Below are 19,861 nucleotides of genomic sequence, written 5' to 3'. Positions count from 1 at the left end.
ATGCGTCAATTTTCTCTTTTCTGTCTGCACACTGTGTCTTCTGGTAAGGACTCTGTGATTGGGCACTGCCGAACATGCTCCTCTGCTTGTAAAACTAGCAATGACACAACGTGACGACGACGGGGGCGCAAGTAGGGGTGGCAGACCGGTACTTTTCAGAGGCGGTATAGTATCGAATATGATTCAATAGTATCGCGGTACTATACTAATACCGGTATACCGTATAACCCTAACACACACACACATAAAACACACACACACACACACACACACACACACACACACACACACGGAAGATATTCACTACGTATGAGAGTGGTGTCGAAAGTTTGCAGCCTGGAGCTCGTTTTTATTTTTTTTACTGGCCAACACAAGCATTGCAGTGTTTACCACAGGTCAGGCATCTATTTGCGGTGGTGAGGTCGGGCGGCAACGGGGGTGGGGCAGGTTTTTGGCAGCGGCGGCGCCGGCTATGACCAAGAAGAACACGGAGTTTGAATATAATTACAACACTTTATGTACATATTTATATGATATTTACATATTTATATAATATGTTATTACAAGCTCTATTCACAGACAGAGTCCCATTGCTTTTATGAGCGGTTGAGCGAGTCAAAAGCCGGGAAAAAAAATTATTTATATATATATTTTATTTATTTTTTTATTTTTTTTATGTTATATGTGGCGGCCGTAATTCTTTCTTGGCGGGCCGCCACAAATAAATGAATGTGTGGGAAACCCTGCAATGGTGTAAGAGCAGTGAGTAATAATAGCTCTGATGAGCTCATCGTCAACAAAAGTACGTCACTATGTTTTGGTAATTCTGTACTTTAAAGTGCATACAGAGGTGGATAAAACCATTGGATGAAGACGACTTAAGATACTTCAACTCGTGGACTACTTGTGGAATTAATAAAAATTAAAGAAACACATATATCAGAAGGTTGACTACAGCCACAGCTGTTAAGACAATGCTAATTAAAGACCTTATTTGCTACTCAGTGGCTTAGTGGTTAAGTGTCCGCCCTGAGATGGTAGGTTGTGAGTTCAAACCCCCGACTGAGTCATACCAAAGACTATAAAAATGGGGCCCGTTACCTCCCTGCTTGGCACTCAGCATCAAGGGTTGGAATTGGGGGTTGAATCACCAAAAATGATTCCCGGGCGTGGCCACAGCTGCTGCCCACTGCTCCCCTCACCTCCCAGGGGTTGATCAGGGGTTATGGGTTAAATGCAGGTGACAATCATTGGTAGTTTAACATTAACTGTTAATGGCCACGTAAGACAACGCGCGCAGTCTTACGTCACCGCTGGAAGTCGTAAAATCAGCTGTTCACCTGGCGGGTTTTTTTGGGGATGAACAGGGAAGTCCTTCTTTAGCTGCCGTCTTGTTTTATCATTTATTTCTGCCTTTGGACCTGTCAATGTTTACTTTTGTATGCACATTAAAAAAATCAACAACAAAAATCCTGACTTTGGAGCAATGTTCACAGACTCTAGTATTTCGCTCCCTATTAGATGCAATGGTTTTCGGTATTGGGACAATGATTTGGGTCCTAACTTGTTAACCGGTCCACACATGGAAGGTAATTTTCCTTACTCAGTGGCCTAGTAGTTAGAGTGTCCGTCCTGAGATCGGTAGGTTGTGAGTTCTAACCCCGGCCGAGTCATACCAAAGACTATAAAAATAGGACAAATTACCTCCAAGCTTGGCACTCAGCATCAAGGGTTGGAATTGGGGTTAAATAACCAACAATTATTCCCGGGCGTGGCCACCACTGCTGCCCACTGCTCCCTCACCTCCCAGGGGGTGATCAAGGGTGATAAAGGGTCAAATGCGGAGAATAATTTCACCACACCTAGTGTGTGTGTGTGTATGTGAAAAACTTTGGTACTTTAACTTTTAACTTTACTTTAACTTTTTGAGCTCACCCCCTCGACAACTACAGGAGGCCCTGCAATAAGTAGAATCTAAACTTTAATTGGAGCATTTAAAGTAGGACAGAAGCAGAGCTCCAAAGTTGTATTAATGGAAAGAAGCATCAATTTGTTTTTTGTTGCCTCAATGAGTAAAATGAATAAAATACGAAGACAAAGCTACTTTTCAAATGACCAAATTGAGGTGATCTACACACCCCGTTTCCATATGAGTTGGGATATTGTGTTAGATGTAAATATAAACAAAATACAATGATTTGCAAATCATTTTCAACCCATATTTAATTGAATATGCTACGAAGACAAAATATTTGATGTTAAAAATGATAAACATTTTTATTTTTTTTTGCAAATAATCATTGACTTTAGAATTTGATGCCAGCAACACGTAAACAAAGAAGTTGGGAAAGGTGGCAATAAATACTGATAAAGTTGAGGAATGCTCATCAAACACTTATATGGAACATCCCACAGGTGTGCAAGCTAATTGGGAACAGGTGGGTGCCATGATTGGGTATAAAAGCAGCTTCCATGAAATGCTTAGTAATTCCCAATTAAGGATGGGGCGAGGGTCACCAATTTGTAAGCAAACTGTCAAACAGCTTTAAAACAACATTTCTCAACGAGCTATTGCTAGGAATTTAGGGTTTTACCATCCATGGTCCGTAAAATCATCAAAAGGTTCAGAGAATCTGGAGAAATCACTGCACGTAAACAATATTACAGACCTTTGATCCCTCAGGCGGTACTGCATCGAAAACCGGCATCAGTGCGTAAAGGATATCGCTACATGGGCTCAGGAACACTTCATAAAACCACTTTCAGTAACTACAGTTGGTCGCTACATCTGTAAGTGCAAGTTAAAACTCTACTATGCAAAGCGAAAGCCATTTACCAACAACACCCAGGAATGCCGCCGGCTTCGCTGAACCCGAGCTCATCTTAAGATGGACTGATGCAAAGTGGAAAAGTATTCTGTGGTCTGACGAGTCCACATTTCAAATTATATTTGGAAACTGTGGACGTGGTGTCTTCCGGAACAAAGAGGAAAATACCCATACGGATTGTTATAGGCGCAAAGTTCAAAAGCCAGCATCTGTGATGGTATGGGGGTGTATTAGTGCCAAAGGCATGGGTAACTTACACATCTGTGAAGGCACCATTAAAGCTGAATGGTCCATACAGGTTTTGGGGCAACATATGTTGTCATCCAAGCAACGTTATCATGGACGCCCCTGCTTATTTCAGCAAGACAATGCCAAGCCACGTGTTACAACAGCGTGGCTTTGTAGTAAAAGAGTGCAGGTACTTTCCTGGCCCTCCTTCAGTCCAGACCTGTCTCTCATTGAAAATGGGTGGCACATTATGAAGCGTAAAATACCACAGCAGAGACCCCGGACTGTTGAACGACTGAAGCTCTACATAAAACAAGAATGGGAAAGAATTCCACTTTCAAAGCTTCAACAATTAGTTTCCTCAGTTCCCAAAAGTTTATTGAGTGTTGTTAAAAGAAAATGTGATGTAACACAGTGGTGAACATGCCCTTTCCCAACTACTTTGGCACGTGTTGCAGCCATGAAATTCTAAGTTAATTATTATTTGCATAATATGTATTCATTTATGAAAGAGAGGTTTTTGTTAACAGGCTAAAGGTGTTTAATGATAATGCAAGCATGTTTAACAAATATAGATTCAAATCTTTCATGAATACAAGAATATAAGTTGGTGTATTATCCGATTATGATGACTTGCATTGATTGGAATAGTAGTGATGATAACGTCCACATTTTCTAATGGAGTGGGAAAAAAAGGCCTTCTTTCTGTCCAATACCACATGAAAGCGGTTGGTTTTTGGCATCTTATTTGCCCAGCTTCCATACTCCTTTTTATACACTTTTGTGACAAACTCGGAGTCTGTTGAAATTAAAAGTGTTCTCGCCTTCCTGTCGGTCATTTTTTCTTAAAAATGATCTGGCAGCAGTCAGCCCTCGGGTGCTGTGAATGTCAATCAAGTGACGAAAATAAAGTTAAAGTACCAATGATTGTCACACACACACTAGATGTGGAGAAATTATTCTCTGCATTCGACCCATCACCCTTGATCACCCCCTGGGAGGTGAGGGGAGCAGTGAGCAGTAGCGGTGGCCACGCCCGGGAATGATTTTTGGTGATTTAACCCCCAATTACAACCCTTGATGCTCAGTGCCAAGCAGGGAGGTAATGGGTCCCATTTTTATAGTCTTTGGTATGACTCGGCCAGGATTTTAACTCACAACCTACCGATCACAGGGTGGACACGCTAACCATAAGGCCACTGAGAAAGTGACGTCTTAGTGAAGATTGATGATCGATAATCTTTAGGTCTACTTTTTTAATGCCTGGCTGGCAATCGACTGACACACCCTGTGCCATCGACGTAATGGGCACCCCTAACTTAATTTCTCTTTAAGTGGGAGCAGTTTTGGTAATCAGCAATTTGTGTCACACAAGATATTTCAATAACTGTCAAATAAAATGAGCTGCATGATAGGAAAGCCGTCGCTATGTGGTAGGTTCCTGCAGACGTTATCTCCTTCCGTTGTTGACTATTTTTTTCATACGGTGTTGATGTGGAAATGGTTGCTTGAGCATTTTGTGGGTGTGGCACCGAACGGAGATGTTGACATGCGGAGTTTCAAGCACTCTTCCTTCTCTAGCGCAGGGGACGGGAACCTTATTGGCTGAGAGGGCCATGGAAGCCAAATGTTTTAAAATACATTTCCGTGAGAGCCATATAATATTTTTTAAGACTGAATACAACAGGTGCATTTTTAAGTAAGACCAACATTTTTGTTATGATCAGCTACCCGGATCATATTCTGTTTACGTTGTCTAAGTCACTTGTGTTTTCAGCACCTCTTGATTTTGTTTGTCTCAGTTGCCATGACGGAAAATTACATTCACCTGCCTCTGGTTAGTTCTTAGGACGCGCACCTGTTGCCGGGCACTAATCAGAGGGCTATTTAGTCGTTGCCCTGGCCTCACTCGGGCTGGCTTCCTAGTTTGTTTTCGTACAACAACCGACGACCCCTGTTTCCTACTCGCTACCTGCTAGCTTACACGCTAGGCTCTTTCTCTTCTAGCTCCCATGGTAGCTCTTTTAGTTTTTTGCCTTAAGTGCTATGAGCATGTTTTTCTTTGTTAGAGTCTGATTTATTTCTAAAAAATAATTTGTTCATACCTTCACGCTGTGTCCGAAGCCCGTCTGCATTCCTGGGAGAACGAATTCCGCACCACGATGCGACCCGGTCGTTACAATTTTCATAGCATAATAAGTCTCTTATTCTTTTTAATAACATGGGTATTCTAAAGCTAACCAATAATAAATGAAATAGTTCTTATTTTTAATTTGACTTTTTGAACAAGTGCGGTAGAATACAGACGTATGGATAAAATGCATGACAATGTTTTATATATTAAACGTTTTTTTAAATCTGTGATTACCAGCGGAATTATTCATGATTATCCTGTTAAGCAATGTCAGCTAAGATTTATCTGAGAGCCAGATGCAGTTATCAAAAGAGTCACATCTGGCTTGCGAGCCATAGGTTCCCTACCCCTGCTCTAGAGGGTGAATTTTCAAATTATGCTACACATTAGCAGAAATGCTACTTTTTATAGCAACGCTTTTGCCGCATACTTGACATTATACGGTTGTCTGTTTGACATCTTCCCGCTTGAAGCCAAACCACCGCCAGACGATGGAGCCCGTGCTGTTTTTCTTGGGAATTAATTCTTCCTTCATTTGTTACCAGATTCGCACCTTCTTTCTCTCGTATTACCACTCGCACCGCTCCGCTAGCATCACAGCTAACTTTACCCATGCTGCTACCTCTCTGCTACGCAAGGGCGTATGTATGTGACGTATGTAAGAAGGTGCGCTTGTTTTATGTCTCTGTGAGAAAAAGAGACAAGAAAGAGTAAGAAACACCTGTAGTGTAATGCCCTCAGCTAAAAGCAACTGCGTGAGAACGTATTTTGAATATCACGATATACCGTATTTCCTTGAATTGCCGCTGGGCATGTAATAAGCGCCTGCCTTGAATTACTGCCGGGTCAAACTCACTTCGCAAAATAATTAGCGCATGCTTACTATTACCGCCGGGTCAAATTCGTGACGTCACGAGTGACACTTCCCCTGTCATCATTTCAAAATGGAGGAGGCTTATTTCAACAATTTGAAATCGCATAAAGGGAAGAAGATTAATTGCTATTCAGTGGGATTTAAGGTCCAATATATTGAATGCTAAAAAGAACAGTAAGCAGCTATGTTTTATTCATATACCGGTACCACCTGTGGAGCCAACGGTCCGACAAACAGGCAGGGCACGCTAGCTGTAGCAGCTACCTGTAGCAGCCGTACCCAAAATACCGGCGAGCGAGCTGAAGAGCGACCTGGACTGAGGTTTTATTAAAAAATAAACAAAGTCAAACTGCTCAAGCCATGTCCTTTCTTGGTGGTCTTGGTATAAAGAGAACGAGAGGGGAAGTCGCCCACACTCTAGCTAACTGATAGCAGCGGTCTGATCGCAGTTTTCTGAGAGACTTTTTAAAACTAAAGAAAGATAAGGAATACTTCTATAAACAAGTTATCGATGCTTTTGATCAGAAGGAGCTGGCATGGATTTAATTTATAAGTAAAAGTAAGACCATTTTTCATTTATTTTTTATTTACCGGTAGACTTTATAACCAGGTAAAATCCCATTGAGATCAAGGATCTCTTTTCCAAGGGAGACCTGGCCAAGAGAGCAGCAGCAAGGTTACATTAAAAACTGTAAACAACACATAAAACATCACATTTGTAACATTAAAACTTGCTCATATGACACATGTGCATACGGACAAGGTAGACTGCAATCCTTTCACAGAAGCTTCAAACTCATTTGTATACTCTAGCCTTTAAATAGACCTCCTTTTTAGACCAGTTGATCTGCCGCTTCTTTTCTTTCTCCTATGTCCCCCCCTCCCTTGTGGAGGGGGGCCCGGTCCGATGACCATGGATGAAGTACTTGCTGTCCAGAGTCGAGACCCAGGATGGACCGCTCGTCGGGACCCAGGATGGACCGCTCGCCTGTATCGGTTGGGGACATCTCTACGCTGCTGATCCGCCTCCGCTTGAGATGGTCTCCTGTGGACGGGACTCTCTCTGCTGTCTTGGATCCGCTTGAACTGAACTCTCGCGGCTGTGTTGGAGCCACTATGGATTGAACTTTAACAGTATCATGTTAGACCCGCTCGACATCCATTGCTTTCGGTCCCCTAGAGGGGGGGGGGGGGGGGGGTTGCCCACATCTGAGGTCCTCTCCAAGGTTTCTCATAGTCAGCATTGTCACTGGCGTCCCACTGGATGTGAGTTTTCCTTGCCCTTTTGTGGGTTCTTCCGAGGATGTTGTAGTCGTAATGATTTGTGCAGTCCTTTGAGACATTTGTGATTTGGGGCTATATAAATAAACATTGATTGATTGATTGATTTAATGTAACAAGGGTTTTAAGTTGAAAACTCGATTGTCGGTTATTCCAAGCCTTCAAGCTGAAAATAATAACCATAATTGTTACGTCTGGTCGACTGAGTGATGCCAGGTTTGTCCCTCAGTGGATGCGTCGAGCAAGAACACAGCAGAGGGAAAATTAACTCGATCCATCCATCCATTTTCTTCCGCTTATCCGAGGTCGGGTCGCAGGGGCAACAGCCTAAGCAGGGAAACCCAGACTTCCCTCTCCCCAGCCACTTCGTCTAGCTCTTCCTGGGGGATCCCGAGGCGTTCCCAGGCCAGCCGGGAGACATCGTCTTCCCAACGTGTCCTGGGTCTTCCCCGTGGCCTCCTACCGGTTGGACGTGCCCTAAACACCTCCCTAGAGAGGCGTTCGGGTGGCATCCTGACCAAATGCCCGAACCACCTCATCTGGCTCCTCTCGATGTGAAGGAGCAGCGGCTTTACTTTGAGCTCCTCCCGGATGGCAGAGCTTCTCACCCTATCTCTAAGGGAGAGCCCCGCCACACAACGGAGGAAATTCATTTCGGCCGCTTGTACCCGTGATCTTATCCTTTCGGTCATGACCCAAAGCTCATGACCATAGGTGAGGATGGGAACGTAGATCGACCGGTAAATTGTTTATAGAAGTATTCCTTATCTTTCTTCAGTTTTAAAAAGTCTCTCATTTAACTGCTATCAGACCGCTGCTATCAGTTAGCTCGAGTGTGGGCGACTTGCCCTCTCATTCTGCTCCGGCAAAGCTCCTTCTTTACCACAACGGATCGGTACAACGTCCGCATTACTGAAGACGCTGCACCGATCCATGGAAACGGACAAAACAGGAACTAAGATTAACTGATTTATTTAAATAACAAAAGGAGCTATAGAACAAAAATACTGGAGCTAACAGACAAAACAAACAAAGGACGCTAGCATGAAAGCTAGGAATACAAATAGAAAAACTAAACTGGCACGAAGGCACACAAAAGGAAAAACAATTCATCAGCATGAGAGCTGGAGTAAAACAAATGCGTAGCGTGTAAGCCCGCGAGAACAATGAAGAAATGCGTGTAAGCAAATGAGCATAGTAGACGTACCGTTGCGTGAAAGCAAACTTGGGTGCCAGGCTGAACAGCAAAAAAGGCAGGCGTATATAGGGAAGATGATTAACAGAAACACGTGTGCGGGACCCTGAGTAGCAGGTGAAATCAATGAGAAACTAAGCAGGTGGAACGACTGAGTGATACAAAAACTGGAACAATAAACAATAATATGTGGAGAACCGAAAAGCGGATTCCAACAATAATACCGTTTTTTTTTTTTTTATTAAATGTGCTTTTCATGTTGGTAACCTTACATCACACTGAAATTATTTACTGCATGCTTTTGGTAAGCGCAGGGGTGGGAAGGGTTTTTAAAATTATTAGCGCCTGCTTACTTTTACCGCATGCCTTGAATAAGCGCAGGAGTGAGAAGAGGTTTTAAATTATTCAAGGAAATAGGGTCGCGATATATGGAGTATATCGATGTATCGCCCATCTCTAGTGTATCCATGCATGCATTCAAACAATAGCAGTGGAGTTGCTGAGTTTCCCAATGTCCAATTCAATATTCCCACTGCCCCCAATCAAGTTAATCATCAATTTGAGATCCAGGTTTTATGGTACGGGAGGTTGGTTGCAAAGCATCAAAGTGCAGAGTGATTCTTCAGTGAAGGTGTTGTGCTTGGATTAAGATGTAAGCCATCAACTTCGGAGATGCATGAAGAGGAAGGCGGGCGTTGAGACCGTGTTGTTAAAGATTCCAGGCGGTCAAGAAGGGAAGAGAACCTCCCCTCCATTACACTACACTCCCACTTTCCGGCATGTTCTGAAAACCCAGCGATGTGAGCTCTTCTGCGAGGGCGCTAGCTGGCTCTGTGACCGCTGACCCACTCAGCTGGTGTTTAAAGAGGTTTTAGGGTCACGGGTTCACCACAAAATGACTCAACTGTGAACGGCGTCCTCTTTCAAAGAGCCCGCGTCTTTACCTTTCCCTCTCTCTCCCCCCCCTCTTTTACTATCTTTAAAAAAAAAAACTCTCCTTCTTTTCCATGTAACCTCAGCAACTGACCCGCCGTCTCAGCCCTAATTAGCATAGCATCCCAGGGCGAGGAGAACATGAAGGCTAATGGGGGTTGGAGGGGCCTGACAACACAGAGGGGGCTCAAGTTTCTAAAAAAGAGAAAATCACCTGACTAGTTTACATAAGCCTCTTTCACTCAGAGATGCTGCATCGGGAGGTAAAGCGTGCCTCTTAGCGCCTGATAGGTCTGTTTGCCCAGCCACCATCGTCAGAAGTGCTGAAGCCTTAGGTTTATAGTTCGTACTCGTCATAGTGCACGTCATCCATCCATCCATCCATCCATCCATCTTCTTCCGCTTATCTGAGGTCGGGTCGCGGGTTCAGCAGCCTAAGCAGGGAAGCCCAGACTTCCCTCTCCCCAACCACTTCGTCCAGCTCTTCCCGGGTGATCCCGAGGCGTTCCCAGGCCAGCCAGGAGACATAGTCTTCCCAACCTGTCCTGTGTCTTCCCCGTGGACTCCTACCGGTTGGACGTGCCCTAAACACCTCCCTAGGGAGGCGATTGGGTGGCATCCTGACCAGATGCCCGAGCCAACTCATATGGCTCCTCTCCATGTGGAGGAGCAGCGGCTTTACTTCGAGCTCCTCTCGGATGGCAGAGTTTCTCACCCTATCTCTAAGGGAGAGCCCTGCCACCAGGCGGAGGAAACTCATTTCGGCCGCTTGTACCCGTGATCTTGTCCTTTCGGTCATGACCCAAAGCTCATGACCATAGGTGAGGATGGGAACGTACATCGACCGGTAAATTGAGAGCTTTGCCTTCCGGCTCAGCTCCTTCTTCACCACAACGGATCGATACAACGTCCGCATTACTGAAAACTCCACATCGATCCGCCTGTCGATCTCACGATCCACTCTTCCCTCTCTCGTGAACAAGACTCCTACGTACTTGAACTCCTCCACTTGGGGAAGATCATATTACGCCTAAACTGTATATACCATTATATACCTATATACATATTTACCTATATATATACCAATACTGGCTCACCTGCACTGGCTTCCTGTGCACTTAAGATGTGACTTCAAGGTTTTACTACTAGAGTATAAAATACTACACGGTCTAGCTTCATCCTATCTTGCCGATTGTATTGTACCATATGTCCCGGCAAGAAATCTGCGTTCTAAGAACTCCGTAAAAAGTCTGCGGGCTATAGAGCGTTTTCTATTCGGACTCCAGCATTCTGGAATGCCCTCCCGGTAACAGTTAGAGAAACTACCTAAGTAAAAGCATTTAAGTCCCATCTTAATACTAATTTGTATACTCTAGCCCAGGGGTCATAAACCTTTTTGAAACCAAGAGCTGCTTTTTGGGTACTGATTAATGCGAAGGGCTACCAGTTTGATACACGCTTAAATAAATTGCCAGAGATTTGCTCAATTTACCTTTAATAAATACATCTATACATATATAAAAATGGGTATTTCTGTCTGTCATACCGTCGTACATTATTTTGCTTTTACGGAAGGTTTTTTTCCAGAGAATAAATGATGAAAAAAAAACCTAATTGAACGGTTTAAAAGAGAAGAAAACACGAAAAAAATTTTTTTTAATTTATCTTCAATTTCGACTCTTTAAAATTCAGAATTCAACCGAAAAAAATTAGGAGAAAAACAAATTAATTTGAATCTTTTTGAAAAAATTTTAAAAAAGCATTTATGGAAAATCATTAGTAATGTTTCCTACTTAAGATTAATTTTAGAATTTTGATGACATGTTTTAAATAGGTTCAAATCCATCCATCCATTTTCTACCGCTTATTCCCTTTGGGGTCGCGGGGGGCGCTGGTGCCTATCTCAGCCACAATCGGGCAGAAGTCGGCGTACACCCTGGACAGGTCGCCACCTCATTGCAGAGGTTAAAATTCAATCTGCACTTTGTTCGAATATATAACAAATTGGACCAAGCTATGTTTCTAACAAAGACAAATCATTATTTCTTCTAGAATCTAAAATGAAGAATTTAATTTAAAAGTATGTATTATTCTTTACAATAAAAAAAATAAATTCATTTGAACATTAATGTAAATTATCAGGAAAGAAGAGGAAGGAATTTAAAAGGTAAAAAGGTTTATTGTTTTTAAAAATCTTAAAAATAATTTTTAAGATTGTATTTTTTCTCTAAATTAGTCTTTCTGAAAGATATAAGAAGCAAAGTAAAAAAATTAATGAATTTATTTAAACAAGTGAAGACCAAGTCTTTAAAATATTTTCTTGGTTTTTCAAATTCTATTTGAGTTTTGTCTCTCTTAGAATCAAAAAGGCGAGCAAAGCGAGACCAGCTTGCTAGTAAATAAATACAATTTAAAAAATAGAGGCAGCTCACTGGTAAGTGCTGCTATTTGAGCTATCTGGTCCTTACGGGCGACCTGGTGCCCGCGGGCACCGCGTTGGTGACTCCTGCTCTAGCCTTTAAAGGGGAACATTATCACCAGACCTATGTAAGCGTCAATATATACCTTGATGTTGCAGAAAAAAGACCATATGTTTTTTTAACCGATTTCCGAACTCTAAAAGGGTGAATTTGGCAATTTAAACGCCTTTCAATTGTTCGCCTGTCGGAGCAGTGACCTTTTACCCGTGACGTCACATCGTGAAGCGACCCACCATTTTCTCAAATCACCTCTGTTATTTTCCGTTTTTTCGACTGTTTTCCGGTACTTTGGAGACATCATGCCTCGTCGCTGTGTTGTCGGAGGGTGTAACGACACGAACAGGGACGGATTCAAGTTGCAACAGTGGTCAAAAGCTGCGAATGTCCCTCGTTTGTTCTGCACACTGTACCGACGACAGCTATGCTACGACAGAGATGGCAAGAATGTGTGGATATCCTGCGACACTCAAAACAGATGCATTTCCAACGATAAAGTCAACAAAATCACAAAGGTGAGTTTTGTTAATGTTATTCATTTATGTGGAGTGTGCTAATCAGACATATTTGGTCACGACATGACTGCAAGTTAATCGATGCTAACATGCAATTTAGGCTATATGTATGTAAATATTGCATCATTATGCCTCATTTGTAGCTATATTTACATCCAGCCTTTCCCTCCACGCACATTTAATGCCAAACAAACACATACCAATCGTTGGTTAGAAGGCGATCGCCGAATTCGTCCGCGCTTCCTCCCGTGCCGCTGTCTGTCGTGATATGGCTCAAAAGTTTCTTCTTTAATTTCGTTTTTGGTTCCTGCCTCCACACTCCAACCATCCGTTTCAATACATGCGTAATCTGTTGAATCGCTCACGGCGCTGAAATCCGAGTCTGAATCCGAGCTAATATCGCTATACTTTTCTGTGCTATCCGCCATGTTTGTTTCTGTGTGGTCACGCTGTGACGTCACAGGATAATGGACGGGTGTATATAAGGACGGTTAAATCAGGCAATTTGAAGCCGTTTTTCGGGATATTGCGTGATGGGTAAAATTTTGAAAAAAACTTCGAAAAATAAAATAAGCCACTGGGAACTGATTTTTATTGGTTTTAACCCTTCAGATATTGTGATAATGTTCCCCTTTAAATAGACCCCCATTTTAGACCAATTGATCTACTAGCACAGATTAGGTGACCAAAGGTGATGCGCTAGCTGTTCAAAGTCTTGACCCGGGATGGATCCATGCATCAGTTGCTGACCTGTCACCACCTAAGACAATATCTGGCTTGCCCCACTATGGACTGGACTCTCACACTATTAATTACAAACCCTGTTTCCATATGAGTTGGGACATTGTGTTAGATGTAAATATAAACGGAATACAATAATTTGCAAATCCTTTTCAACCCATATTCGGTTGAATGCACTACAAAGACAAGATATTTGATGTTCAAACTCATAGACTTTTTTTTTCACAAATTATAATTAACTTAGAATTTCATGGCTGCAACACGTGCCAAAGTAGTTGGGAAAGGGCATGTTCACAACTGTGTTACATCACCTTTTCTTTTAACAACACTCAATAAACGTTTGAGAACTGAGGAAACTAATTTTTGAAGCCTTGAAAGTGGAATTCTTTCCCATTCTTGTTTTATGTAGAGCTTCAGTCGTTCAACAGTCCGGGGCCTCCGCTGTGGTATTTTACGCATCTGTGTTGCTGAATCTTTTGCAATTTGATCAATTAATAATGGAGAAGTCAAAGTCAAAAGATGGAGCTGGGAAACTTTAGCCTTTAGCCACATAAACACACGGTGATTCCTTGTTTAAAATTCCCGGAGGTGAAGCTTTACTATGGATCAGAGCGGTCAAGCGAACATGGATCCCGACCACTTGTCAACCGGCAGGTTTCGGTGAGAAAATTGTGGTAAAAAGTCACCTCCTACTGGAGATCTGCGGAGCTTGCGCTGCCCATGCAGCTGCCGTGACTTCCCTCAGAGACTGGCGCGTCAAGACACCCGTGGACACACCCCTGCGACTATCAGGTACTATTTAACTCACTAAAACACTAGCAACACAATAGAAAGATAAGGGATTTCCCAGAATTATCCTAGTAAATGTGTTTAAAAACATCTGAATCGCTCACAATGCAATCGCCTTTTTTTTTACTTTATTTATTTATTTATTTTCTGGTCCTTCGCTATCAATATCCTCACCCACGAATCTTTCATCCTCGCTCAAATTAATGGGGAAATTGTCATTTTCTCAGTCCGAATAGCTCTTTTTGTTGGAGGCTCCCATTATAAACAACGTGAGGATGTGGCAAGGCTTTTTTATTGCAAATTCTATCGTGGATGTTCTCTACTAAATCCTTTCAGCAAAAATATGGCAATATCGCGAAATGATGAAGTATGACACAAACAAACTAGCTGCGGGGCTGCAGATGTACCCCCTCCCCCGGGCCCGCATTAAATGGAATTGTGACTTGACATTCTCAATAAACCAGCAGAACGTTTTGCACTCACCATTCCGTGTCCACATTCCGTCCCGTCAGCCAGCGGCATGTGTTGCGTGCGACACCCTTTATGGTCCCCCTCTGCACTTGTACACCACAGCCTCTTGCACTGTTTCTAGGTTAGAACAAAGCATACGTACGAGTCTTTGACCCTCATCACATAATTAAAATCAGGTTTCCAACACGACCAGCGAAGTATTTAGCCAGGATTAAACATCTTTAATTAAAAATCACAGGCAGTAGAGTCAAACTGTGTTCTAAAGCAGTGGTCCCCAACCAACGGGCCGCAGAAGACTTTATTATTATTTTTTTTTTGTTTGTTATTAAATCAACATAAAAAACACAAGATACACTTACAATTAGTGAACCAACCCAAAAAAACTCCCTTTTTCATGAGTAGTGTGTAAAAAAAAAAAAAAAAAAAACAGAATCGGGGACCACTGTTCTAAAGGGAGTAGTGTGTAAAAAAAAAAAAAAAAAAAAAAAAAATCGGGGACCACTGTTTTAAAGGGAGTAGTGTGTAAAAAAAAAAAAAAAAAAATATTAAAAAAAAAAATCGGTTTTGGCAGGCGATATTGTCCTCTTAGATGCAAAACTAATGGTAGTGTTTGAATTTACTGGTAAATGTTGACTGCCAGTTTAGAAGCACACACTACTTTATAATCAATTACATATAGAATACTGCGATGAGGTGGCGACTTGTCCAGGGTGTACCCCGCTTTCCGCCCGATTGTAGCTGAGATAGGCGCCGGCGCCCCCCGCGACCCCAAAGGGAATAAGCAGTAGAAAATGGATGGATGGATGGATGGATGGATACATATAAAATATCGATTTAAATTCAAAAATGTACATGAAATATTGTAATACCAATTTAGAATATATTTAAATTCAGTAACAGGAAATGAAAAATACAGCTTAAAAGTATAATAAAACTTCAAATAAATTCAAATAAAATAAAAAAATTCTGAAAAGTAAAAAAAAAAAAAGTTTAATCTAGAGATGTCCGATAATGGCTTTTTTGCCGATATCCCGATATTGTCCAACTCTTAATTACCGATTCCGATATCAACCGATACCGATATATACAGTCGTGGAATTAACACATTATTATGCCTAATTTTGTTGTGATGCCCCGCTTAATGCATTAAACAACGTAACAAGGTTTTCCAAAATAAGAGAACAAGTTATGGAAAAAAAAGTGCCATCATTGCAGTGCCATATTTATTATTGAAGTCACAAAGGGCTTTTTTTTTTTTTTAACATGCCTCAAAACAGCAGCTTGGAATTGGGGACATGCTCTTCCGGATATAATCCTGATACCCACTACAACTATGGGAAATACTATACTTTGACTTTCACAAAGTGCATTATTTTTTGATTTTTTTCAAACATGCCTCAAAACAACAGCTACAAAAATAATGAAGGCCCACAGCTTCAGTTCAGAGTGTACTAGAGTAATAAAGTAAACAATAACATAGTCCTCCTTTAGTGCAAGTCTGCCTGGTATACTGTATAACAGGAAATTATAAACTGGGCTCAATCTGCCCTGCTCTAACGTACTTGTATGAGTAACACAAATGTGCTGCAAGCTGGTGGTGAGTGCTTGAAGTGGCCTAGCAGTCAGCCAGAGCTTCTGATATTGATGCATTTAGACAGAGCAGCTGCGCTCAATGCAAACTGCAAAGTGTGCGCCATGCAGGGCAGACTAGCCTCACCAAACTCCACCGTATTTTTTGCCATACTGCGTGCGTTGTCCCTGACCACAACATGAGCTGTCGCCCTGGCGTGGTTTTTGTTGTATTTTTGTTTTTTTCGGCGGAGTCTTTAAGCGACAACTGTGTGATACTACTTTTTTTTCGCAGTTTGCTTTTCATCCATCTCTACTTCTATTTATCGTGTATCTCCTTATGATCCTTGAAGAGGTGGGAGATCAAATAGCTCGTATTAAAGGAAGACGTCTTGATTCCTTCTCGCATAACCAACTTTTTGCAGTCATTGCACATTTTTTTATCCGTCAGACACACTTTAAAATAATCCCAAACCATAGACATGGTGTCGTTAGTCAGTCACCGAGCGAGCTCGCTTGTTAGCCACGGCTACAGCACCGGCAACAACACACTCCAGTTGTTGTTATGCACAGTGCGCTGCGGTTTGATGAGGTAATCAAGCGTCGCCAAAAAACCTCTCATGCTGCAGTCGTCAACTCCTGTGTTGTGTGTGGGAGAGGAGAGGGGGTGCCATACTGCGTGCGTTGTCCCTGACCACAACATGAGCTGTCGCCCTGGCGTGGTTTTTGTTGTATTTTTGTTTTTTTCGGCGGAGTCTTTAAGCGACAACTGTGTGATACTACTTTTTTTCGCAGTTTGCTTTTCATCCATCTCTACTTCTATTTATCGTGTATCTCCTTATGATCCTTGAAGAGGTGGGAGATCAAATAGCTCGTATTAAAGGAAGACGTCTTGATTCCTTCTCGCATAACCAACTTTTTGCAGTCATTGCACATTTTTTTATCCGTCAGACACACTTTAAAATAATCCCAAACCATAGACATGGTGTCGTTAGTCAGTCACCGAGCGAGCTCGCTTGTTAGCCACGTCTACAGCACCGGCAACAACACACTCCAGTTGTTGTTATGCACAGTGCGCTGCGGTTTGATGAGGTAATCAAGCGTCGCCAAAAAACCTCTCATGCTGCAGTCGTCAACTCCTGTGTTGTGTGTGGGAGAGGAGAGGAGGTGTGGGGGGTACGGGAGGGGATGTTGCGGGCTGCTGACTTCGAGACGCAACTGCTCTGTACTTACAGTTCCGTACAGTAAAAGTAAGTAATTATTTTTACTTTTTGAAACCCGTACCGATAATTTCCGATATTACATTTTAAAGCATTTATCGGCCAATATTATCGGACATCTCTAGTTTAATCCATATATATTCAAAGAAATTTAAGAAACAAAGCAATGTTCAAATAATCAAGTAATTTATATTTTTTTAAGGTGGCAATGTTTTTAAATACAAATTAAACTAACCACAATTTAAATGTAATGAAAAAGGAATAAACAAAAAACATTATTGTACTCAATTTACTCCAAATAATTAACAAAGTGGCATGTAATAAACATAAATGATCAAATATGAAAACATTTTTTTACAAAAGTAAAAAAGAAACATTGAAAAAAAGATAATTGATTTCAAATTAAATAAATAAAAATCGAATTAAATGACACTGTTCTGTGTTTATTATCATATAACATCAGTATCAAGCTCACTTACCATGTAGGGGCAAATTTGGGACCCGGGGCCGAACATGAGTTCACACTGCCTGTTGGCGTTGTAAATTTGACCAGGCAGGAGCGTGGGCAGCTCGTACGTTCTGCCTACTGGCTCGTCGAGAAGACACTCCCCGTAACCGGTGCTGCAAAAAATAAAAGATATAAGATTACACATTCAGGACCTATGCAGGATCAGGTGCCCTTTCTCTCTGGCACTCATCGAGGCCGGACCTTCCCCTTTCCCCTGTGGACACTCTTGTGATTTAAGGTCACATCGGACTGTCTGCCCTGCAGGATGAATTTGAGGACCAGTCATAGACAAATGATTGGAGAATGCGGGAAGAACGGTGGACACTCTTGTGATTTTGGATCACATCGGACTGTCTGCCCTGCTGGATGAATTTGAGGACCAGTCACAGACAATTTAGAGTAAAAAGCCAATTGTATTTTCATTCTCATACAAAACATTCTAACTTGGATTGTTTCCCTGGCTTAGAGACTCTCCCGAAGGACAGTGCGGCGAAGACACAACAAACTCCATTCTTATCTCTTATGGACACATAAGTACCTGTTGTTGTTGACTTTGGACTAGCGCAGGCCTGGGCAATTACATTGACTCAGGGGCCAAATTTAGAGAAAAAAAATGTGTCTGGGGGCCGGTATGTCTATTTTTAGCAAAACTAATACAAAACCTCACAATAATGTTATGTTCTAAAAACATTATGAGTGACCTCCTTAAAAAACGGAATGGAATTTTAAATTTTTTTACTGAATGAGACACCCAGAATGTACATGAAAATAAAGAATGTGCGATTAACAATATTAACTATGAACGATGAAACACTGAATATTGACGACATATGAACGTCACACCCCCTCTCAATCAACATATTTTATAATTGAGCGAACCAACAAAAATACAACAAACACAGCGAAATATGAACGCGAAGGGTAAAAAAAAAACCCACCACCTACGATCTGTTATATCTGATATATCACTAAGCTTTAGAACTTTGTTGTAAAAATTTCCTTCCGCGTCTGTCCCTGACACCCGCATTTCAGGCTCTGGAAACACTCTGTGGAAACGCTCCCCACCCACACTGCTTGGTGCCTCGTCTGAGCTGCTGTGACTTAGATTACCATAGTAACTAATTACATTACCATAGTAACTGATACATCATATAAAAGAAGCAGATTCCAACTATTGAAATACTTTGTATAGTTCAAGACTTATGGTGATTCAAAAACATCAATGGGCATCACAATGGCGGACCTTAAAGATCTAAAAAAATGATTAGGGAATGTCCGCCGGGCCTGTTTGAAAAGCTTAACGGGCCGCACGTGGCCCCCGGGCCTTAATTTGCCCAGTTCTGGACTAGCGACTGCACGACATTAAGACACGTTTGCATGCTTACACACACATTCATGCACAAAAATATACGCCACACATATACATACCCCACCCCCCCAATCCAACGCCATTGATGCAAATCCCATAGAAATGACGAAAGGATAGTCAGCGCCTTAGAGCTGCGGCCTACTACCATAGCCCCGCACTCCCTTCCATCTGTTACCAGATATCTCCAGATGTATGTTGTAATATGTATATGTGCTTTGCTATGGAGGTTTTTTTCCCACTCCAGACTGGGCCCATTTAGGGGCCCAGTCTAAATTTTATTTTTTTACTCATCCTTCCCCAGCGTTTTACCTTATTCCCAAATCTTTAATGAGGCGCCTTATGGCGACCCATCAGCGTTCCTGTTCTGTATCCCTGTACAATGTTTGTTTGCCTAATCTTGAACGGATTTGTGCTGAAAACAAAGTTTCAGTACTTGTGCAATGACAATAAAGACCGACCCGATCTGATCCTATCCTACAAAGTCATTATCGGGAGGGAAACTCTTGTCTACAGTGTATTTTCTGTGCTAAAGGCAAACGGGAGGATTTTGGACACACAAAGCACCTTGATTAAGTCCTTAACAGCGCTTGGATTACAGTGTAATAACAGACCGGGCCTCCTTTTAAACCACCAGTGTGCAAACACAGCTGGCTTCAATGCACGCCGCCAAGTAGAAAAAAAAAAATATCGTCACTTCACGTACAAAGTCTACGCTTTTGTCAAAATGTC

At 42.0% G+C, this 19,861-nt stretch overlaps 1 protein-coding gene across 1 annotated transcript in view; it reads right to left on the bottom strand.

The window, feature by feature from the left end:
- Nucleotides 1–19,861, bottom strand: part of LOC133562925 (A disintegrin and metalloproteinase with thrombospondin motifs 20-like) — a 454,296-nt gene that overhangs the window by 225,952 nt on the left and 208,483 nt on the right. Inside the window, exons 10-11 of the mRNA XM_061916762.1 lie at nt 17,735–17,876; nt 14,479–14,583 (exon numbers count right to left, since the gene is read on the bottom strand). Of these exons, the coding sequence (XP_061772746.1) occupies nt 14,479–14,583; nt 17,735–17,876 (247 nt within the window). The remainder of the gene's footprint in view (nt 1–14,478; nt 14,584–17,734; nt 17,877–19,861) is intronic.

Source organism: Nerophis ophidion, linkage group LG12 (assembly GCF_033978795.1).
Source record: "Nerophis ophidion isolate RoL-2023_Sa linkage group LG12, RoL_Noph_v1.0, whole genome shotgun sequence".
Classification (NCBI taxonomy): domain Eukaryota; kingdom Metazoa; phylum Chordata; class Actinopteri; order Syngnathiformes; family Syngnathidae; genus Nerophis; species Nerophis ophidion.
This window is presented reverse-complemented; position numbering and strand designations above follow the sequence as displayed.